The sequence below is a fragment of the Mesoplodon mirus genome (genome assembly GCF_964341445.2).
Source record: "Mesoplodon mirus genome assembly, chromosome: 3".
Classification (NCBI taxonomy): domain Eukaryota; kingdom Metazoa; phylum Chordata; class Mammalia; order Artiodactyla; family Ziphiidae; genus Mesoplodon; species Mesoplodon mirus.
The window spans coordinates 79,703,815-79,728,551 of record NC_138978.1 but is presented as its reverse complement, the minus strand read 5'-3'; the positions used below and the strand labels follow the sequence as shown (position 1 = coordinate 79,728,551).

Here is a 24,737-nt window from a genome sequence, read left to right as displayed (position 1 = left end):
GAACAGTCTATGGTCAACTCAATTTCCAACTTTCTCTTTAACAGCCGGGCAAAAGAAGAAGAAATGGATTAACTGTCATTGCATCTCCCTTTTTGGGTTTTCATTTGTTATTTTAATTGTCCAATATGATTATTTCAGTGAATAGGAAAGCTGGTGAATCCTAAAGGAATGTGGACATGCCTGTTCCCAAGTGGCCTTACTGAGTGTGGTCAGTGTCACTGGACGAGTGGAAGCCAAGACCTAAGTGTTGGGCGACTTCCTCCCTCCATTCTGCTCATGCACAGCCACTCTCCACAAGGAGACTCTCTTTCCCCAAGTTCACATTTGCTTTCCCTGAGCAGGTGGAGACCTGTAGCTACTTAGTATGTCAGTGAGTCCATGAGAATTTGAGAATCTCATAAGATTGGGTGAGAAAAATAATTGAATTGGAAGAATTTTAAAGATAAACTTAATATTGATACTGCAGCATCAGAACAGCTCTTGAGAACATGAAACATTACATGATATTCCTTGTTACCTGCTCCATCATCAAAAAGTTTCAGCGTAACAGGATCTGCAGTCTCTGACTCAATTGTAGCAGTTACAGTGGCATTGAGAATGGGATAAAACCCCTTTCTCACAATTGCATAAATTGTCACAGGATGGGGAAAATGGGTGCTGTCTCTTTCCACAAAGGCTTCCACAGTGGCAGGGGGCACGGCTGAGCGGGAGGCACCAGAGGTCACTGTCACTTTCAAGGCTTGAGGAGAATGATGGGTATTGTTCAATGTGTAAGTCCATAGCCCGGGCTGCAAAACAAAGACTTCGTTTGTCAAGTGTGAAGAAAAAGATCAACCCTCATTTTAAAGTGTAAACTTAACTTCGTAGGGTTTTTGTTCTTGTTTTGTTGATATTGCATTTTCTAAAATACTACAAAAGAATGTCAGGAAGAGTAATGTTGGTTAAGAGATAACTAAATTCTGTATTTACATGGCTTTCACTGTACAACCCACTTTCACTGTTAGGTAACTCTTTAGGGAATTAGACCCTGAATTTATTTTGGGGGAAGGACACATCTTGATTCACATTTTTAGAGGATAACAATGTGTCCAGCTTCAAAGTACTTGGCAAATATTAATCCGAGCCCCTTCACCCTACAGGAGGTTCAACGTTTTTATTCCTTTTATATAATGGAGAAAATTACAGCAAATTAAGTGGACAATTATGATTTATGTGGATAACCTGGAATAAAAGGCAACAGTATCCTTCCTTCCCTCCACTTCTTTCAATACTCCCATGCCCAGAAATCTCAAGCACAAAACCCACATACACTATTAGGGACCAAGAAAAGGAACACTATTTTAAATAGATCAGGATTGCACAATGTCTATGTTGAGCAATTTATAGAAGTATTGCTGAATGCCATTTTCCATATCTGTCTGGGCTGCCTGGGGGAAACCTGCAAACGAATGTCTGAAAGAAAAAAGCTTAAACTACAATGTAGCAGAAATTTGTTCTTTTGATAAAAGTGTACATAAGTATTCCTTTTTTCCAAACTCCTGTTGCTGCTCCTTCTTAAATCCTGGAAGTAGCAGGAGGAACACAATCAAGCAGGATGAAGAAGAAAGAAATCAGTGGGTTAAGGTTTGACTCTGGAAAGTTAAGATGCCACACCCTATCCAGTCTTCTTCTTGGGATTCATGTGCTTTACCATTTTCCAGTGAAGTCACAATTCAAGCATCAAGATTATCTACCTATCTGGGTTTTTTCTGTTTGGTTTTGTTTTGTTTTTTGTAATCATAACATTAGTAACAGACACGTGGTAGAAACCTCCACGTGAAAATTCCTCTGTGGGTGTAAGAAGTATTTTGATACAGGGTACCTAATCCAGACAAAGAGGTCAGGCAAAAGCAGCAAGAAGTAGGTAAAGTGTTCCTGGTCCTTGTGCACAGGTGTGAAAAGAACATGATGCGTTTGGAGAAAAGTAGGGGCAGAGCACAGGGTGTTTGGGAGAAGGGTTAGGAGATAAGTTTGGGGTTGGGGAGTGAGAGGTACAAACTAGGGTGTAAGATAGGCTTAAGGATGTATTGTACAACATGGGGAATGTAGCCAATCTTTTGTAAAAACTATAAATGGAAAGTAACCTTTAAAAATTATATAAAAATAAAGCTTTTCTAAATTAAAAAATAATTTTTAAAAAGAGCTAAGTTTGGGCAGAAGCCAGAACGTGAAGGGCTTAGTATATACTAATAACCCCATGGATTTTATCCTGAGACCATCAAAGAGTTTTGAGTAGGAGAGAGGTTTGATCAGATTTGTGCTTCAGAAGGATCACTCTGATAAAGGTGTTTGAAGAGAAGGATGCTAGGCCAGAGGAAGAAAGGCCAAGCAGAGGATATCAACAGTGATGGTGGGGGGAGGGAGGGCCAACAGACCTGAAGAGGAATTGCATTCAGGCAAAGCACAGCCTTCCTGCGTAGTTTCTTCTGTCCAGAATGTTATTCACACCTCTGGCCCCTTAGGCCTCCACATTTACATTTTGATGTCTTCACTTCCAGGAAGCATTCTCCTTCCCCCAAGCCTGCACATGCCTCCTGTGTGCTCTGATTACCCTGTTCTTATTCTTATTATGGCACTTTATTGTAAAGCACCTAGAACAAGACCCTGCACATAGTAGGTGCTCAAAAACATATATATTGCATGTATTTATATTATAAATTCTAAGTAGAGGGTTTTTTCTAAGTATTCGATATAGATTTTGTAAAGAAGGAAGTAAGCAAAAAGAAATTATTTGTACTACATAAATACTAATTTCCACTGTTGAAGTGAGAAGGCTTTGGTGTCCATTATTTAAAGTTTTGAACATACCTTAGTAGTTCCTCTTAAATTTTGAACATTCAAAAAATCCCTCATAAATTTAAAGTAAAATTTTGATATATCAGAATAGGATTTCCTTTACACAATGCATTTAATTCTGTGATCCATTTGAAAGTCATGTAGTTGACTAAATGTTGTCATTATGAACAAGCTTACAATACCTACCTTAGCAGTTCCTGGAATCCAGAGGCGAGCAGTCCGAAAAGCTAGATTGGTGGTAAAATCATCTGTGTAGTATTTTCTTCCATTAGGATCAAATAATACAATCTCAGGGGGACCACCGGTCTGCCATGTGACTAGAAAGGTAGTGTCATTGCCCACACTGTGATCCACAGTCACAGTGTTTTTCAGTTGATGGTGAGGTTTAACATATTCACCTATACTTTCAAGCTGTTCGAGAGAATAGACATGTGAAAGTTTCTAGCATATGCATAATCATTCCATTTTTCCTTTATTTTTATGACAAATAAAAATGAATCGGCAAAAATAAAAAAACTATTTAACTTGGACATGTCCTATATTTACACAAATTATTTTTCATGTAAAAGTACTTTGCTTAAGCAAAGTGTTATAAGTACAGTAAATATAAAATGTTTTGTTATAGCTAGTACATGTCACTTCATTAATCTTTATCAAGAGATTTTAGCTGTTCTCATACTTCTCTCTTATCCACATCAACATTAGCCTCAGAGCAGCAATTAAAACAAGCTTTTTTTTTGACATTTTTTGTGAATGTGCTCTAATTAATTTGTGTATAATCTGTCCAGATACCTTTATGTATTTTAATAAGAAATCAGACATTGGGTTTCAGCAGGGTTTAGTACATTAAAAAAATCATTTAGTCATGATTTAAGCTGTGTGCACTTAAATAAGCTGTGTGTGCACTTGTGTGTGTGTGTGTGTGTGTGTGTGTAACATGCACAAAGTGCAAACAGATGCCGGGCACTGTGCTAAATGCTTTATATGTATTATCTAACCCAATCCTTATGAAAAGCCTCTGAGATAAGTGCTATTGTTACCCACATTTCCCAGATGAAATGACAGGCTTAGGGAAGTAAGCTGTCCAAGGTCACATAGCAAAGAGGTGAAACAGTCATAGAGCCCAGGCTGGCTGACACCAGAACCCCTGCGTTCAATCGCTGTGTATTCACAAAGAATACCAGTCTATAAATAACTTTGAAAAATCATATTTATTAAATAAAACATTAGCAACACTGTAAAATTGCTCAGACTTGTAAAGAATGTAAAATTCTGTTGGTGGATGACAGCAAAGACATTGTGGATTATTTGTTCAACTCAATTGAACAAGTGTCCGTGGACTGCTGATTACTGTGCCACGTTCCATGCCGGGCTCTGAGCTGTTGAAGGGGATTAGATGTAGTTTCTGCCCACAGTCTAGAGGGGCTAATGACATGCAAATAACTGGGGAGAGGTGGCCAAGTCTGGGAACCAATTTGAGTCATATGAATAATGTTTTGCTAAATTTGTTTTACTTTTTTAAACATTTCTTTTTATTTCATATTATTAAAGAGAAAATCAAAGGTAGAAAGATTATTCAAAAGAGCCAATTGTAGTCTAATCTAAAATATACATTATCATTTAAAATTCACCTTTTTCCACTTCTAATGACAGAATAGTGGTTATTGCCTTTACTCTGTACATATAATCTTCATGTTAAATATTTTCTAAGAATAATTTACTGATTTCATTGCTCCCATCAAGCCATTAACTTGGCAGGTTCACTTACCATCTGTGAGGAAACAGCAGGTGAAATTTTATTCAAAACATTATTCAGTTATATTCAAAATATATTTAAAGTACTTTGAAAGAAAAAAAAATTGGCCCTTTGGAAAAAAATGGCTTGATTAAAGGAAGATTTTGTGAGCAAAATCAAATAAATTGTGGTAGTTGGGGAGATCTTTAGGAATTTCTAGAATTGAATGAAATGGTTGATACTTTTTATATGAGGGAGGAGCTTCAAGGAAGTTTTTAAAGAAGCAAAGTAAAGTGGATTCTGATTGATGGCTAGTTTGAACTAAAACTAAAGCCACTGATTCTTATTTTAATTCTGGGCCTTACCTCTACCCCATGTCCCACCCCCAACCCCATTTTGAGCCACAAGGAAGGAGCAAACTCTTCTATAGACCTTGAAAAGCTGGAGTAGCAATTACAGAAAATGACTCCTAGGGCTGAGAAGTAGACATCAGGTAAAGATGAAGCCTGGTTCTGGTGATGTCAAGAAGCTCAGTAAAAAGCCTTCTTTTAATGTAACAAGGACTGTTACATATTCAAAGAAGGTTAATGAGACAGCACAATTCATCTATTTTCCTTGCTCCCCCTCCCCTCTCCCCTATCTGTAAATATAATATTGAGGAAATTCTGACCTGAATATGTTGTTGAAAAATGTCTCCGGTTCCAGAGGAAATTCTACTGAAAGCATCAAGCATGCTATTGGAGTTGGATTTATCTGGAACAAAGAACTTTAAACCTCCTGAAATACACAATTGGGATGCTAGCTATAAAATGTATAAAGTAAAACAAAAGATAAAATGATAGGCCTTTTCTAACAAACTTCCTTTGTTTAAGAGGGTGAGTTTGGGGAAAGCAGGAGCTGTGCTTGACTTGCTTGGCATGGCATCCTATAAGACCACATGGTGAGCAGGCACCCCAAGCCAGGTGGTTTTCTTTGTTCTATTCATGGCTGTAATTGTAGGGTCTAGAGCTCTACCCAGTATGCGATAAAAACTCAATAAATATTTAATTAAGGTAATTCCTAGACAATCTAGGTTAATTGCTACCCATTTATATTGCTATATATTTACATTTACATTCTGAAAACATTATTTTCAAACATAATTCAATAAAACCTAGCTTTCAGTTTTCAAGTTAGCATATGCATTTTTTATTCAATGTGAGGAATATAAGATAAAATTATTCTGTGCCTCATTTAGAACAAAAAAAGATATGTGTGTAATCTTGTATGTCTCCTTATCATAGAAGTTAGTGCATTTAAACATACTTTTATCTCCATGATTATACATGCTCAGGCTGGTTTAACAAAGAAGTAATAATAATATTTTCATTAGATGTATATAATTGGCACTTTCTAAGGAAAGTATAAAAACGTCAGCAAATTTTTGACAGAATTTAGCAATGATTTTTTTTGTGTGTTTTTTCTTAAGAAAACTGTTTATAGTTTTTTCAATTAAGCCATGTATTCTGTTGATATAATCTGAGTTTCATGGTGGTTCTTTGAATATTCAAGTCGAAAGGAAATGCTCTAAAATATGTTGCTAGAAATTTACCTACCTGTAAGATGTGATAATTCCTCCAGGTTTTTGACCGCAGATGAACCCAGGGCAATGGTATGAATAGTTGAAACACTGTTGAGCACAGTGAGGAAGCAGTTGGTGACGTGCTCATCATCTCCACTGGTCACTAGTATCATCACAGAGCCGAAGGCTTTTCCATTCAGTTTTTCAACCATCTGAACACAGGGTATCATTCATTTGGAAGGAAATGTGATTCAGATTGCCTTATTGAGCAGGAGAATTCACTCTCATTCCAAATTCCCCACCAGGGGTCATATTCCTCTTCCAGGTCCTTTGTAACTTCCCACACTCTCCATGCCCATCTCCACTCAGTCCTCACCTCACCCCATCACAGCACTTGTCACCCTACATGCCATTGCCTGCTTACTCATGGATAGGGCTTCTTCCTGTTCAAGTCACTATGAGATACCCCTAGTTTAGAATAGTGTCTATCATAGAGGATGTGGGAGAACATTATTATGTGAGATCCTTGCTTCTGAGATCCAATAAGTGGACAATAAAAGGACCTAGAGCAGTGGTTCTCAACCTTGGCTATACATTGGAATTGGATGAGAACTTAAAAAATTTTTAATGGCCAGCTCACACCCAAGATCAATTAAATCAGAATCTCTGGGGGTGAGATGCAGGCACTGGAATTTTTGAATCCCCAGCTGATTTCAATGGGCAGCCAATGTTGAGAAACACTTGGCTGTAGGCAGTAACAATTGCAATTGTGTTCTGCCTGCTACCAGATGTTTAACACATGGCTGTATCCTCAATGTCGAATCCAAACTTATGCTGATTTAGGTGAACTCTGTTATTCTTGAAATACCTCTGACCTTAACTGATACTCATATGTTTGAGGTCTAGTATGACTATAGGCAGGAGGCCAGACATGCTGATTTTGATTGGAAAACCCAAGGGTAACAACAGCCACAGATGGAACAGTCCCAGATGGATAGGGACAGTGTTAGAAATCTTTCTGATGATGCTGAAGTCCCCCAGCCTTGATCATTGTATTCACTTATTTACTCATTCCTTCAAGAAATTTTTCTTAAGCAACTATTACATGCCCTTTACTAGGCACAGGGGATTCAGTGGTGAGAAAGTCGTGGTCCCTGACCTTAAAGATAATCCATCATTACTTTCCTATACTTGAGACTCATGACCATATTGTAACAGATTGCCCCAATTCAGAAGCAACCTCAGATACAAAGTGAGGGAAAGGAAAGTGATGGGAAAGGAAAGTGATGGTGAGGCTTGGGGTGCTCTACTGTACCTCAAATCCCTTCCTCAGCCCTGAGCAGATGCTGGTTTCTGCTTCAGCTGACACAGTGGCAGGCAGATAGGAAACCAGCAGCTTTCGGTCATCATCATTGTTAATTTGGTGCAGCTGGGCTCTGATTGTCCCTTTGCTATTAAAACTAGCAATGCCCACAAAGGTATGAATTTCAACAATCTGCATCAAGTAAAATTCTGCTGCTTGTTGCAGTTGAAGGAGTCTGTCAGCCTATGTTGCAGAAAGAAAAAAAGAAAGGTAACAACATTTGGTTGGTAGACAAGAGTATAACTAAGTAACTCAATTAGCAAATATCTCTGTTAATTCTTTAGAGATGTCAGACTGTGATTTTTTGAGTTGTAAAGATTGACACTATGCTAGAATATTGTTTGATTAAATGCAGGCTCAAAAATGAATGCTTTTCGGGGTGGGGGGTATTGGTTTGGAACTCTGCCCCTAAGAAGCTGTTCATGATTTACCATTCCATAAGAACACATACATCCACCATTTCTCTCCTACCTGATTCAAAGATCTGTAGAAACAATAGAGACTTGGTTTGTAATTGCTTCTTTTAAAATTCATCCTGGGTAAGAGAAACATTGCAAAGATCTTATGGTAGAGAGGAACAGCAGTCAGGCATCTATCCTGGCACTACTCTCTGTTATCATGTTTATCTTAGGCTGGGCATTCCATCTGTAAAGTGAGGGTAATAATAATCTTTCTTACTTGCTAAAATAGAATTACCATGAGGATCAACTGAGATATGTATATGACAATAGTTACACCTTGCATAAGTATAAAGTAATGTTAGTGACCACGTTTGGGCAGGTGATACTAGTGATGAATTCATTAGGGCCACTTGTTTTGAAGGCTGTGGGAGCAGCAAGCTGAGCTTCAATGACCACCTGTTCAGTGATGATTGTGGTCTCTATCTCCAACCTAGACATCTCCCTTAACATCTGGACCTGCATTTCACACTGCTCAGGAAATACCACCAATTTAACCTCTCACAGGTATCTCAAACTCTATACACTTTGAATTCATTGCCCCCCTTCCCAAATATTGTTTCTCTTACAATATTGAGAGGTAAATTGGTAGAGTGGATAAAACAAGGACTTTGAATCCTGCCTTCAACTTTTACTAGTAATGTGACCATAGAGAAATTACTTATCTCTTTTAGCTTCAGTTTTCTCATCTGCAAAATGGGTACATAGTAAGTACTTAGTAAATACTAAGTATTGCTAATATCATGGTCATGACCTCTACTCCTAACTAGTGAAGCCAGAAACGTGGAACTCTCTTTTATTACTCCTGTGTTACCAGCCTCCATATCCTTGAACAGGTCATATCAATACATCTTAAATTTCTCTCAAATTCATACCATCATTCCTTTCATCACTCATTTTCATCTTATCTGTCATTTTTCTAGCCCAAGCCATTGTTAGTTATATCCATACCAATTGATGTACTTCCCCTGAAAAAATTCTACTAATTTTGCCTCTCAGCCACCTGCATACACTCTCTTCACTGGAATGCCTTGCCTCACCTCACCCAACTGGCAAATATCTACTTATGCTTCAAGACTCAACTCCAAGTTCATCCTCTCAGTGAAGTCTTCCTCAACCACTCTCCTATAACCCAGATGCTGCCAATGCCTCCACAGCAATTCACACCTCTGTGGAGCCTTGTCACATTGTATTGTGTTTATTCACATGTCTGTGTTGTCTCCCTCATGAGATTGTGAGCATTTCAAAGCAGACTCTATTCTGTCATCTCTGTATCCCCCAAGCCAGCACAGTATAGGCACCTGATAAATGAATGGATGGTCATGATGGTTCAGTGACACTATTGGCAGGAAAAGGGAGAGAAGTTTTCTTTGCCATGAGCTTGCTACTTTAGGCTTATTTCTCTTCTACTTCTCTCAGGTCTTCTTTCAAGTACAACTGTCTTTCCCTTTCACTCCATCTGTTCTTGCTCAACAGAGGCAGGTAGTCAATATAAATTACTCTGAGATCATATTTGAAGATCATACCCTAGTCAACTGCAGGGAGGCAAGATTACAAAATTATCTAGATGCTGAATGTGTTAGTGGTATTCCTCATATTTTAGAGACAAGCCAAAAAAGGCAAATTTTCCAGGACTACTGATCCAGAGAATACAAGAGGATAAACTCTCCCCTAGGACAAGTACTATAATAAAATAACAGTTGCCACTTATAAACCAAAAACTTCATATTCAGTATCCCATTTTCCCTTTCAACAACACCATGAAGTAGTTAGTGGTGTGCTGGTAAAAGTTTAAAAACTGGCTTTCTGGTAAAAAGAGAGAGAGGGAGAACCCTGGATTTGTTGCAATTTCTATGGGGTAAATATTCTCACTGTGGCTGATTTAAGCTGTCAACCTGACATCGCTGAGTGCAAAGTTGGGAAGAGATATGTAGGAGCAGAGTCATAGAGATGATAGACCAGAAATAACCTCAGGAGCCCAGATCGGGGATCAGCAGACATTTTCTATAAAGGATCCGATAGTAAATATTTTAGGCTTGGTGGGACATATATTGTCTTTTACAACTACTCAACTCTGCTATTTAAGTACTGAAGCAGCCATAGATAATATGTAAATAAATGAGCATTGCTCTCTCCCAATAAAATTTTACTTATGGATGCTAAAATTTTAATTTCATATAATTTTCATGTGTCCTGAAATTTTATTATTCTCTTGATTTTTTTCTAAACCCATTCTTAATTTTCAGGCTATACAAAAGCAGGTAGTTACTGACTCTGGGCATAGATAATAGTAAGAATAGTAGAAAAATAATTAGGAAGTAATGAGTTTTGAGCATTTATTATGCTTATTTCAATATATTTTATTTAATTATAACTCTACATAGTTTATTTTTTAATAATGGCTATATTTACAACTGGCCTGCAAATTTCCTGAAAATTTAACAATTGACTCCTGTGAGCCAGTATGAACTGGCTCTGTCACAACAATGAAATAGGTATAGTTATCTCTGTTTTACAGATGAAAAAACTCAGAGAGGTTATTTGCTCTTGATTACACAGACAGTAAATGAAGGAGGCAGGACTTAAAGCACATCTGCTTGATTCCAGAGACTAAACCTCTAATTACTGTCTAAGAATTCTGGAGCTTTGGAGAATGGGTTTCTAGAAGGCTGCCAGATTGCCAGATGAGTGAGATATGTTTCTCTGTACACAATGACATAGAAAATACACACATAATGGATATGCACACTCACTGCAAACTCAATCTATTGCCTCGGCCATGGTTGTGGTCAGAAAGGAGCCTTCCTCTACATGTCAGAGTTTTGGAAAGGGTTTTGGTTGGAAAAGGTTGCAATTAGTAGCAATAGTGAAGGCTGGGAATTACCTGGGGATTTCATTTATCTGCATTATCTCAATATCTGGGCCATATTCTGAATTTGTTTCTCTCATACCCAAGAAGAGATAATGCCCATGACTATTCCAAACGTTTGGCCTCACCCTTCCCTTCCCTTACCCTCTGAAAAGAAAAAGAATTAAAAACTGATAGAAAAAAGTGATGGTTTACAACTATTTTGGTTCAAATGTTACCTTTGCCATCTTGCTGGACACATCCAGCACTAAACAGACCACTTTGTCACCAGCCTGTAGGAGAGAGAATGTGGGAGGAGGCGGAAGCTCAGTCCCTTTCATGGGAAAACTGTTATTAAAGTCGTCAGAGTCTGTGATTACATCCCACGTACTTCTGAGGCTGCACATTTGGTTCTGCAGGTTTGGAGCCTCTTGGGTGTGGGTACTTGCATTACAGAATTCAACCACCTCGAAAAAGAATAAAATAAAAGTACTCAGAAAATAATCAGAAAATAAAAGTACTCCTCTCATACTAGACATACTTCTCATTCTCAAACAACTAAAGGTAAGAGGAAAGGTGAGCTGAAACATGAGAAATCAGAAGTGCTACAGCTATGTCCTTCTTTACTTCAAGAATGCCATTGAATTTACAGATAAACCTTGGCACCCTTTGCTTGAAACTCTGGCACCCATGTGGTACTGAGGTCAACCTCTATTAAAGTTTTTTTGCACTTAGCTAACAGAGAGTAGACCGTGTATAAATATCTTAGGCTTTAAAAAAATAAAACAAACTCTCATCTTCCTTAGCATGATAATGTGTTAAAGAAAACACCCCAGGAGATGTTATCTTGATCAGCCTATTCCTTAGAATCATATTTAATAACCACTGCACCTTTATCTATTGATCAATAAACCTATATTGAGCTAGTTCAAATATTGACCCCTGTAAGACTAGGATAAGGAGAAAACCAACTTAAATCTATTTCCTGATCTTTCTCCCCATTTGGAGATATAGCCATAATTCATACAATAAAACCTAGGCAGCACCTCTTTTAAAGGCATGATTTGCATTGCCAAGTAATGTGTTATCTACTTCCCAGTGGCTATATTCCTATGAACAGTAGATGCTTCCTGCTAACAGAGCTATGGAAGCTTAGAGGTAAAAGAAATCTTACAGATTCTCTAGCCCCAACTCTAATTTCTTAGAAAAGGAAGCTGAAGCTTCAAAAAGTTAATAATTGCATAAGAACATGAGTTTCTTAGTAGGATGGGGAGATATGATAGAACCTGTTTTGTTGTTGTTGTTTGTATGTTTGTTTTTAACTCTTTTCTTTATATTTCATGACTATGGTTAGGAGATGGTAAAAGTTTTCTGACTGGATATTAATGAGTAGGTGTTTCAAATGACCACAAAGATAGTACCTAGCCACAAACAATGTGGATGAAATAACATGGAATTAGCTTGGCTTCAGATATTAAAGCTGTAAATTAAATTAAAACCATAATGAATTGGACAAGAAATATGAAAAAGCACCTTAAAGTTACAGAATGACTCTTAGCCTTGACTAAAACCAGACTGAAGAAAAAATCTATCTAAAAAAAGAATGTGTCAATCCAAGGAACATTGGGTTAGTCATAGAAACAGAAAACTTCACAGAGACACTGCCCACAGTGTTCCCAGCTCAATGGAGAGGACGTGACCCACAGATGTGATGAAGCTGGAAAAATGTATCAGGTTATGAAGGCTGATGTGACTAAATCTCTGCATCTCCTAACTCCCTCCTTTCTGACTCCACATTCTCAAAATAAGCCTCTGGGTAGAATTTGGCTGTTCCGTGTTGCTTCTGTCAGAGAGAAAATGAACTGGCTAGAGAATGCGAGTGTCAGATCTCCATGACAGAGTACTCTTTTTAAATAATTTTAAAAATGTGTTCTGGATTCCTACACAAGTCTCTTGTCAGTTAACATGGAATACTGACAAGATTGAGTTTCTGAGCCTGCAAAGCTAAGGGTTAGTTGACTTCCCTTGGTAACACCTGTCTTTTCTTTTTAAGTTCTAGAATATGCAAAACAAGGGAAAGAGAATTAGAGAATTCCATTAAAATAAGAGTGGTTTGCTACCTTAAATGAAGAAATATAATCATACGTTACATCCCTGTCATTAACCCGGTACACTTTCCTGTGAAAGGATATAGGAGCACCACCATACAAGCAATTTATTTTGAAGACTCCAGGTTTCCCCTTGTTAAATCACCTTCCCTGGAGAGCAAATAATCACTTTTCTAAAGGAAACAATTTTTACTGATCAGCTTGGACTGTTGAGGGGGGGCGCTGAGTTTTTTTTAATCTGTAAAGTAAAAACTAGATGAACTGTAAGGTTCCCCAGGCTCCAAAACGTAGTGAATCTTTTTTCTTTTCTTCTTTTTTTTTTTTTTTTTTTTTACCACATCGGATCTTAGTTGTGGCATGCGGGATCTTTCATTGCGGCGCACAGGCTTCTCTTTCTCTAGTTGTGGCATGCAGGTTTTCTCTCTCTAGTTATGGTCCGTGGGCTCCAGAGCACATGAGCTCTGTAGTTTGCAGCACACGGGCTCTCTAGTTGAGGCACGTGGGCTCAGTAATTGTGGCATGCAGGCTTCTCATTGTGGTGGCCTCTCTTGTTGCAGAGCACGGGCTCTAGGAGCGTGGGCTTCAGTAGTTGTGGTGCACGGGCTTAGTTGCCCCTCGGCATGTGGGATCTTAGTTCCCCGACCAGGGATTGAACCCTCCTCTCCTGCATTGGAAGATGGATTCTTTACCACTGGACCACCAGGGAAGTCCCAAATGTAGTGAATCTTAATTGTCTTTTTGTTTAAATACTTAAAACATACCAGTCTATCTTGGGAAAAGATAGAATCTTGTAAGAGTTTGTTATTCTAAGGCCATACTTACAGAAGGTAAACTTTGCATGAACATTATCGATGCAGTTGCATTTTGGGTGCTATTGTATATAAACATGCATCCTTCTTTGAAAATCTTGCTAATAATACAGTTTCCTTGGGGGCAAGGGCCTCTTTCACACAAGAAAATGCCTGTGATGTCAGATGAACACCTAAAATAGGAAGAGACATTGGGTCTGTTTTAGAAATGCTTATGTTTCTTTCTTATTGGCTCATAAAATAATTTGTTTCTAGGATCGTAGATTGCTAGATACACAGAAGACATTTGAAAAACTATTAAGAAAGGTCATTAATTTACAAATGCACTCCACTTGATTTTAAAGCATTTGATTTTGATGAGAGGCTCTGTATTGCCAAGGGCTTTACCAGCTGAACAGGGTCAAAGCAAAAGTCACCGACTTTTGGAGGCCCGAGGAAGGTCATGAGTGGTGGTATCCTGAACTAGGGCTCCTTTGAGTTCATTGCCATTGGATATCAGAGGAAAAAGAGAACGAACATCTAATGATGATATTTAAAAGGATTCCTTCCTATATAAGCAGCCTCAAATGCTGTCAATGGGATAAAAAACCATCTAAATTTTGGGAGAAGAATCAGTCAATAGCTACCAAAATTACAGCTAAAATTACCCTATGACCTGGTAATTCTTGGAAGCTATTCAATAGATATACAGATCTGCCTGCATATAATGGAAATAACTTATTTATAGCATTATGACTTGTAGTAATAACAAAATATGGTGAACAACTCATTTGTTCAACAATAAGGGACTGGTTTAAAAATTATGGTATATCCATACAATGGAACACTATGCAATTAAAAGAAAAAAGAGTGAGGAAAAATGTATATTCATATTTATTGGGATTTTCCTGAAGAAACACAGAAAAAATAAATGAGAAACTAATAAAAATGGTGATCTAGAGGGGATGAAAGGGAACAGGGTGAAGAGAGTGGTGGGAGTATGCTATATAAGAGTATAACATTTTATATTGTTTTGGCATTTGACCACATAAATATTTACCAACTTTTTAAAAAATCCAATAAAAATTTTAAACTGAAAACTGTCAGTTAAGTTTTGCGGCCATTATAAACTCTATTTTAGAGTAAAAAAAAATAAACAGTGAATTTTAAACTTGCAAAAAAACCACTAACCTTGTTACTTTAATTTGATTTTGCCCATTTATGTAGAAAGGTTTCTCATTATTATATTCATCAAACACACCCCAACGGAGATGAGCCCATTCATGAACAAACACTCTGCCTGTGGAAGAGAGAGTTTTTGTTTTGAGTTCCTAAACTTTCAGCAATAGACCTTGCTAATCAGTGAATACGTAACATCACCTGACTATATATACTCATTCCGAAGGGTTGACGTGCAATTCTTCCTTCCACTTTCCTCTTCCCCACCCCGTTCCCATCTCCTTCTGCTTTACCCCCACCATCATAAAAGAGGCAGTGTGAAAATATGTTTAGTCCTGGAAGTGCAGACCAGTGATTTACCTGTTGCATATCTTTTTGAAATTAGTGAGGAGTCTCACATTCTCTCATTTCCCTAAGGAAGCTGCCTAAGGGTTTCTATTTAGCTTTATACATGTCCATAAGTTCAGGATTCTGGGAAAGGAAAAGAAGCATATGGACTGAATGTTCAATTCAATGGACTGAATGTGTATGTCCCCCCAAAATTCATATGTTGAAATCCTGACCCACAATGTGAAGGTGTTAGGAGATGAGGCCTTTGGGAGTGATTATTAGATCATGAGGATGGAGCCTTCATAAATGGGATGAGTGCCCTTATAAAAAGACCCCAGAGAGTTTCCTTCTTTCTGTCATGTGAGGACACAGTGAGAAGATGGCTGTCTATGAACCAGGAAGTGGGCCTTCACAGACACCAATTCGGTTGGTGCCTTGACCTTGGACTTCCAGTTCCCAGAACTGTGAGAAAGTTCTGTTGTGCATAAGCCTCCCAGTCTATGATATTTTGTTATAGTAACCCAAATGGACTAAGACACCAAACCAGCAAATAAAGCTTTCCTATTCTTCAGTTTGTGTTATCCAGGCATGCCTGCCACTTTTTTTCCTGTAGATAATTCTCCTGTCTACAGCAATGATTGAAACCCTGGGGCCAGGGAGGGAAGAAGGAGCAAAAAGGATCATAGAACCTCCTCATCAGCTTGGGTGCTCCTTTCTCTTTCATTTTATTCCTGATTCTCCATGTTAATCTTCAACTCTTAGCTCATGAAAATCCTCATTGTCAGCACCAAATTCTTTACAAGTTTATCTCTGCCTCTCTAAATCTTGTATTTTCTTCAATGTTCAGCTAAAAACTGACTTCTCCCCAATAGAAATTTTCCAGATTAATTCCCCTCCCCAAGTACACTTTTCTTTCTGAATTCTTTTAAGATCTGGGACCCCAGGAAATGTTTGCTGAGTTGACTCAAGCTATGGCATATTATGCAATTTTTGGACCTTGGAACATAGGAAGGAGGGGAACAGTCTAAGCCGAAAGTGCTAAGGAAAAGTTTCTGCCTGCTCATGGAATTTAGAAGTGCTGGTGAAGTGATATATTTGTGCAGAGATTATCAGCACCTCAGAGTTACCAGGAAAAAAAGCCATTTTTATAAAGTTTTATAAAGTGTTTTATGAAGTGTGTTTTATAGAGTGTGTGGCTCCACTTCCTGCTAGTTATTCAGAGGATAATAAAATCTATTTAGATTTAAATGGGGGTAAAAGTGAAAACATCATTTGAAAGGCACTGCTGTACATTAAAATCAAAAAAAATATTAAGAATTGGATAGTTAGCCCTTGACCTACTCATTTTTTCTCACCACAGTTTGTTTCTCAGATCTCATCCACTAAATGCCAATCTCCAAACCTATGATGCTGGCTTCACTGTCAAACTCTAGTCACCCTTCTTCCACCACAGGCTGGGTCTTTCCACCAGCATAGTCCACTTTGTTCACAATCACTTGCCTAAATCCAGACTTGTGGATTTTCCCTTTAAACTGGTCCCTTCTATTTCTGCCCCAAACCTGGTGTGTTCCTTAATGCTTCCCACACACACACACACACACACTCCTTGAGCTTCACTCTGAAGCAGTTCTGACCTCTGTTTCAAACTTTTCCCCCTCTGGAATATCTCTCATTACTTAGAGTTGTTAGGATTAAGTTGAAAAGCAAATAGCACAGCACTTGGCACATAGAAAATTCTCTTGTTCTTGTTACTCTCTTTCTTGTCCTTCCCATCTCACTGCCTTCAATCTTACTCAAGTCTCATTGCCTCATACCTGGATTTCTAGTTATTCTCCTGATATCCAGTTTCTCCCTCATTGATCTGAGGGAGTCAGATTATCCTCACAGCCAGATTCAGCTTCTGAAAACCCTGCTTGGATGGTTTCACTCCTATGTTTATAAACCTTAAGTTGTGACTTGCTAATTTGGGCATTTGAGGCTCTCCATCACCTACCCCATGTGCATTTCAGCATTTTCTCCCACTATTCACTTCCCACAGTCTTTCTTCACCATCAGTGGGGTCTACTGTGCCCATCTCTCAAATATGCCCTGGATTCTTCTGCTGCCATGGTTTTATTCATACTTTTCCCACTCTTCTCTCCCTTCTTTCCATTTATCAAAATTATATTCAACCTTAAGATCCTCTTCTTTGTGAGGACTTTTCTGACCACCTTTAGCTCAAAATGCTCTCCCTCTTCACTGAATTCTTATAGCATGCCCTGTCTAGGCCACTAATCTGGTGCTTAACCCTTTCTGACTCACTTTGTCCCTCATCTTTTCATGGGCACGTGGCCTATCTCCTCATCCCAATGGTAAGTCCTTGGCAGGTTTCAGGTTCTCTGAGTCCCTTTTAGCATTAAGCACAGAATACTGTAAATAGTGCTGTCCATTGTCTATTTCTTGATTGGTCAAACTTACCTCGTGATCCATAGCCAGCTGTTAAGTCATCATTTAGTAGAAAGTCAGGTGTGAAATGAATGTATTTTCCCTCTTTTCCACACCCTCTGTATTGCAAGGTATATGGATCATCTCCATGTGCCCCATACCAGTCAGTCACTATGACATTTGCCTAAATTAAAAGAAATGCCTTGTAATACTCTACATCTCGACTGTAATGTTGGTGACATAAATATCTACATTTGTTAAAACACTTTGAAGTGTACATTTAAGATATGTGTCCATTTTTCTGTATGGATTGTATCCCAATTTTAAAACAGATTAAAAAAATAAATGCCTTTAGATGGAGTTTAAAATGCATTCACAACTAAATATCAACAAAACTATCTGTCACTTTCAAAAGTGTATATATTTTAAAAGTTTATCAAATTTCCATGGAGCTTCATTACTTTCATTTGACCTTCCCATTTTCCAGGTTAAGATTTTCTCAAAAGTCAACACTGTAAAATTCTGACATTATAAATCACGATAAAACGTAATTAAAAAGTCTGAAGAAATTTTAAGAGCATTTACACATCATTCAGAGCTGTACTGTAAAATGTTATAGCCTTTTGTGAACAACTTTCTGTGGGTTCTTTCATCAGTGCAAGACAATAAGATATGTTTCTTTTAAGCCTTGTCCTTTTATTCCCGTAACCAATCAGATCAGCAAAACAATTATTCTATTGAAGTTATATTTCATACTGTACCCTTACCATTTCAATTACTATTTATAAAACACAATATTTTAAGTCAGAAGCTAAAGTAAATATCTATTTAAATAACCATCTAGAGAACACAGTTTTATATACAACATTGTTCCTTTTATTTTGAGGAAGAAAGATAATATGTTGTCTCAAGACTTGCCCTTAGAAGTTAAGTATGTTGTTAACTTTTTTTTAAGTTGATTATGGAACAATAGATCTAATATGATCTTATACATATTTATATAACGATCACTATCTGTACTACATGTGTACTGGTGTGTGCGTGGGGTGGGGTGCACACACCGCTGAGGAATAGTGGAAGGTAATATTTTCTTTTTATTGTCCTTATTTCTACATTGTCTTTTTGCAACAAGCATGAATTATTTTTATAATAATTAGCATTATTTTTTAGAAAGATAAGAATTCAAGCCAAGGGCTTTGCAAGGCAACACCTGTGAAAAGGGCTACAGACATCATGCCCTTGAATAGTCTTCACTTGGACAAAACCTCATTTCTATGTCTGGAAAATTGTCCTGAAACAAAAAGGAAAGAGTACACTGCATGTGATAGAATACTCAGGCTGTTTGGAGCTATATACTACCTTACAGACCATAGTAATACAGCTCTTATGTACTTTTTTCCTCCCCCTCCCCCCTCCCCTGCATCCCACTTACATTAGACTGTAGAGTCACAAGGAGAGGAACTATCTTGCTTTTCCTTGTGTCCTCTGCCATGCCTAGCATGGTTCCTGTATGTAATGATCATTTGCTAAGTGTTTGCTTGATTGACATTATGAGGTTAAAAGAGTTGGTATCTAGCAGATACATGAACAGCCTTCAGTGACTCTTTCCTTTAATCTTTCTGTTCAGTCATTTTTGCTTTAGTTATTTATTTCTCTCTTCTCCACTAGGATGAGGAGTAGCACCTGGTTTTGTTGTTCGTTATCTCCAAGACTTTTTGTCCCACTAAAGGCCAGATTGATTAATGTCAACTATGTAAGGTGACTAGAGACAGTATAGCTTAGAGCAAAGAGCATAGGTTTTGGAATCAAACAGGCATGAATTCAAATTGCTCTTTAATTTACCCACTGTTTGACTTCGGATAAAATCCTTACCATATTTGAGCCTCAGTTTCCTAATTTGCGATAATAGCAACTAATTTTAGGTGTCTGAGAATTAAACAATATATGCAGAATGCCTAGCATTTAGTTGAAGTTTAATAAACAATAGCTCTGTTCCCAGTTTATCCCAGTTCGTCTATCACTCTATCTCCATACCCAAGCATCAAATGCTTTCACCTGGTCATAAATCAGATAGTTTTAAGGACCCCTTTAACTTCTTCAGGACACTGGGGTGCCTTTGAGATTGTTATATCATTCAATAACTTCAAAGGAGATCTAAGAATTAAAACAATCTTAGGAAAATTCATACCAAGTGACACTAATAAGGAAAAGGGGAAACTACCACAGTCCCAGCCCTTCTATTCGAGCTGTAATTACAGATCTTGAACCCTCTCCATTGCTGAAGCCCTGAGCTATATTCTCAATGCCTCTGCTCCTGCCCTTTCTGGTAGCTGCTAGGACTCTTGCTCACAGTAATTTCAAACAGTCATTTGCCAAATTTATTTAACATTTATTTATAACATGCATACCAGTATGTGCCAGACATTATCATGGATGCTTAATTATAATCTACAGCTTATGAGAGTCCTTTGAAGGTTCTTTTTTTGGTTGGAAAAAAAAAGGTAGCCATGCCTCTCTTCCCTGCTTTCTGCCTTGCTTCTTATCAACATACTCCTCAAAAACAGTGTCCTGGACTTGGGCTAATGTGAAATTCTGCTAATTTGCACTCTTGCAGGACAAGAAAGTCATATTTTTACATGCATGGGTGGCTTAGGTTTCTGTCTGTACATGTATGTTTACTGTCTCTGACAGGGTGGAAAATGAGGATAGTCATAATTGAAATTATTCCCTTTACAGCTCATACTCAGTAGAATAAAACTAGTTCTTGGTCCTTAACCAAAAATTTCAGAAAGGACTCTGTAAGTTACATAGTAAAGAGATCTTCTGAGGGGCCGCTTGGGCAATGGCATTTTGCTTAATTTTTACTCCATAATTTTCACTCATTTATTACATTTCCATACATTTTGCGCAAACACTCTTTTCAATAATATTGTTTGAGTATTAATATTAATTTGTTTTTGTCTAAGTTCTCACTTTTAAAGTTTGAACACATTATATTTTTTTCTTGAGTTAAGCACATTTAATGAAATCTTGAATTACCTTTTCATATGATTCTTGTTTTACTTTGCTGTAATTATTAGCTTTCCATGTGGCAGGTATTAAAATCTTTATATTTCTGAAAAACACTCTTCTCTTGGTAGCATTGAATAAGTAATAAGAAGCTTCAGTTATCATTTCCTGTAACCAAATAAAAGAAAAGCTTATTTTATCACTTGTAAATTCTTAATGTTTTGGTTTTCTGGTTATACTTGAATAAGCAGTAATAAAAATAATGAAGGTATTTTGAAGGAGCCCATTTCTTTTAGAGACAGTATTAGATTTTTGGGAAAACCTAGGAGCACAATAAATAAACTTCAAATGGTTATCTGGAAGAGATTTTAGGACAATAATTGTGTGTCAGGGTTTGCCTATATAATTTTCCAAATTTTGTGAAACATTTTTAAGCTTTTACCGAACAAATCCTTTTCACGTCATGCCTTTCCAAGACCACACCTTACGACAATGCTAATTTCATTAAAGCAATACCAAAAGGAGACTCAAGTAATGGAGCTATGGGCCTGCCTTACCATATCAAGGTGAAAATAGTCAACTGCTTTACAGAACATTCAGGTGAAAAGAAAGAATGTTGCTCTTTGGCACTCCATTCAAACTCTCACTCTTTCTGTCTGAGAATTCCCATCCTCAGGATGGAATCCAACAACACAATTTTAATAGGCATAATCATGCTTATTCATCAGTCAAACATCTGGTCTTTGTTGCCACAATGGATTATTTTTTAAGTTGCTACCACAAAAACAGACATGTAGTTAAACACAAAAGCTAAAATTAGTAGTAACCAACAACAACAAATAAAAGAGGGCTAAATCAACAGTCTGTGAGCTGAGACTACACAGAATTAGGTGAACGAACTGGCTTGGCTGTTAATTATAATTTTTGTTGCTATTTTTGAGAAACATCGTTTTCCTTACTGCTCAAATACAAACCAGGCAACTCCTTAAAGAAGGCTACAGGTCTGCTTGAATAGGCTAGTGGTTTTGACTCCATACTTGCCACTCACCTTAATGTTTGGGATGAGGTTCTGATCCTCGGATACCTGAGGATTGATTGCAACAAGTAATCCATTATACCCATTTTCGTGAAGCTGCACTCCAGCTCCCAGGAATAGGAGTTCTGGACCTAGGACCACCAGGAGAGTCACAAACTTCAGGCTGCAAACAGGACCTGCACTGTCCCCATGGGTCATGTTGCAGAAAACTGTCTGCTTTACTCACACTGGTCCTGCTGGGCACATTGTGCCAAGTTGTCAATGGCGGAGCAGGTAGTTTCCTCCTGAACTTGGAAGGGCTTAGAGCTTGTGATGAAGGAGGTGCCTTCTTGGCAAAATCTGGGGTGGATCTTTCAGAGACCTGTCCCTACAAGTCTTTTTTCTCTGGGCGATGCCACACTTGCCTGTTCTGTGGCTGAGCTTCCTCCTGAATCATGGTTTGGCAAGAAATCTTCCACCCCTTACTCATTTTATGTCTTCTCAAATGGAAATAAGACAAAAGGAGCTTAAAAGAGGGAAGCCTGGCTGGCTGGGCTGAAAATCAGAGAATCTGGGTTTTTCCATCCACTTGCAGTAGAAGCACAGAAATCTAGAAATCCTTGACAACCTCCTCCATCATTCAGAGGAATTCCTTCCCTACTGCACTCTTCATTTTTTGTTTGATGTAAGAGTCCTTTGTCTGCTTATTTTGAAGATTTGGAAATCCATCCTGCAGCCCTGTCCCTGGGGCCTTGCATCAGGTAGTCTGGGAGAGCTCTCAGCTGATGGCTGGTGGGGGGAAGGTATCAGATATCCCCCAGAGAGGGCCAAGCGCCAGGAACTTGGATGCCTGTGCAGAGGACACAGAGGCCTCTCCTTCTGTCCTTGCTGCCTTTTCTCTCTTGATCAAGGAAAAGGATGAATTTCTCTTTCAGCACCTCTCTCCTGAGAGCAAGGCTATGCCTCCATCAATCTTCCACTTCCGGGCTTCCCTGGTGGTGCAGGGCCTGCCAGTGCAAGGGACACATGTTCGATCCCTGGTCTGGGAAGACCCACATTCTGCGGAGCAGCTAAGTCCATGTGCCACAACTACTGAGCCTGCACTCCAGAGCCCGTGAGCCACAACTACTGAAGCCCGCATGCCTAGAGTCCGTGCTCCACAACAAGAGAAGCCACTGCAGTGAGAAGCCTGTGCACTGAAAAGAAGAGTAGCCCCCGCTCGCCACAACTAGAGAAAGCCCGTGTGCAGCAACGAAGACCCAATGCGGCCAAAGATTAAAAACAAAACAACTTACATTTCTGCAGTAACTATCACAGGATCTGGAATATGGTGGGCCTCACAAATATTTTATGAGTGATTAATAATATTACCCAATAATTATATAATGCTTTAGAGCTTACAAATGAACCCACCTAAATGTCAGTTCCCAGATACAGGTATAATTTTTTTATTTCTATTTTTCAATGAAGACACTGAGTCTCAGAAAGATTATGGAAATTAGCCAGTGGGGGAAGGTGCTAACTTTTATTGTGTGCTGGGTTTTATCCTTCCTATCTTATGGGTGACAAAACTAAGGCTCAGAAAATCTAAGTAACTTGTTCAAGGCTGTGTGAGTATTGTCATAGGGCTAGAATGAAACCAACTGATTCCAAGTTCCATTGTTTTTCAATGTATCATGTCTCTCATGTTCTCAAGAAACTAGAAATGAAGTGTTAAGAGCTGAAATGTTGAGGGATATTGAAGGGAATTTTCCTCTTACTGTCCTTCTGTTTGGAACCTTTTCTCCCACTGCTTCTAACCTGTTTTCCTTCAAATTCCTGTTCTGTCCTGGAAGCCTGAGCTGAGCTCCCTACCTAGTTCAAATCCCCTCTTTCATGCTTTCAGTGCATCAGATACCTCTCCTTTGAAGCATGATCATGCCTACAATGTCACATTCATGTTGTGTAATTGGTTGTCTCCTTCACGCTGAAGGGCTTATGCGAGAAGGACCCTGTCTGTTTTTATCACTACCCTCCCGGCACCTAGATCAGTAAACACTCAATAAATATTTGTTGAATGAATGAATGAACAGAATCAGGAAGTCAATTAAAGCAGATTACGAAGAAGACCTGGATTATAGTGTGAAAATGATCTCCCCAACTTTGAAAGTATCAGTTCTAGAAGGTATCTCTTCTGCTCTTGAAGGAAGTTGCTTGGGTTTTGGTTGTTCCCCTGGGGGTGTTGGAGAATAGAATATCGCTGGTCACCATGTGACTGCCAGAGTTGCTCATGCTACAGCTCAGAGGTCAACTTATTCCCAGCCCTGGGTTTTTTCCCCTAGTTCATGCTGTGTCTACAGAGTGGAAGCTCCAAGGCGTGGCAACTCCAAAGGCTTTGCCTGGAACTGTGACTCATTGGACAGAACAATGCACTTTATTTTCAGCTTTCCTTGGCAGTTTATTTTCTTACGCTAATCTCTTGTGCTTTTAAGAAAAACATTCCCATCAACTAAGCAATATACTAAAAAATTAAACTCATAAGCCACACCAGGAGAGTAGCTTTTCACCACAATCAGGGATGTTTCTTCTTGCCACCGTGCACACTTATATAAGTTAACTGGCTGAGGGGGCCACTGAGGACTGACATCCAGCTCTCTCTCTACTTGTTCTTGTCAACAGTTACAATGGCTCCCTTAGAATGTGGGGTAGAGAGTGCATGCAGCTTTATAAAGAACAGCCATAAATGAACAATCTTGTCCAACTTCACTTGGGTTAAAACCTGAACAGGCACAGTCGAGCTTTGCTCACCCTGGGCTGAGAGTCCAGGCATGACATCCATTCTTGTCTATCTACTTTTTGGTTCCTTGGTTCTGGAACCTAATCCCTGGGTCTGGCCACTTGGCTGGACTCCACCTGTCTTTACAGATTCCCGGTCACTGACCCATTTTTTCACTATGTCTTGGGAGTCATATTCACTCCTGAAAGCCCTTTCCTACCACTTCTGTTCTGACCTACCCTGAGAACCCTTTCTGCTCTCAGTAACCAGGCCTGGGGTCAGGCTAGCTGAGGATCTCTTCTTCCTGCCTTCTCTTTGATCAGGCTGAC

The 24,737-nt window shown here is 38.6% G+C and overlaps 1 protein-coding gene across 1 annotated transcript in view; it reads right to left on the bottom strand.

The window, feature by feature from the left end:
- The window catches only part of CLCA2 (chloride channel accessory 2), a gene marked incomplete at its 5' end in the record, with an annotated part of 90,093 nt that extends 68,221 nt beyond the window's left edge, over positions 1-21,872 (bottom strand). The window contains 11 exons of the mRNA XM_082612153.1: positions 518-788; positions 3,022-3,246; positions 5,241-5,347; positions 6,166-6,343; positions 7,447-7,677; positions 11,040-11,267; positions 13,731-13,890; positions 14,888-14,996; positions 17,663-17,813; positions 20,669-20,806; positions 21,687-21,872. Of these exons, the coding sequence (XP_082468279.1) occupies positions 518-788; positions 3,022-3,246; positions 5,241-5,347; positions 6,166-6,343; positions 7,447-7,677; positions 11,040-11,267; positions 13,731-13,890; positions 14,888-14,996; positions 17,663-17,813; positions 20,669-20,806; positions 21,687-21,872 (1,984 nt within the window). The remainder of the gene's footprint in view (positions 1-517; positions 789-3,021; positions 3,247-5,240; positions 5,348-6,165; positions 6,344-7,446; positions 7,678-11,039; positions 11,268-13,730; positions 13,891-14,887; positions 14,997-17,662; positions 17,814-20,668; positions 20,807-21,686) is intronic.
- Positions 21,873-24,737: the final 2,865 nt, after the last annotated feature.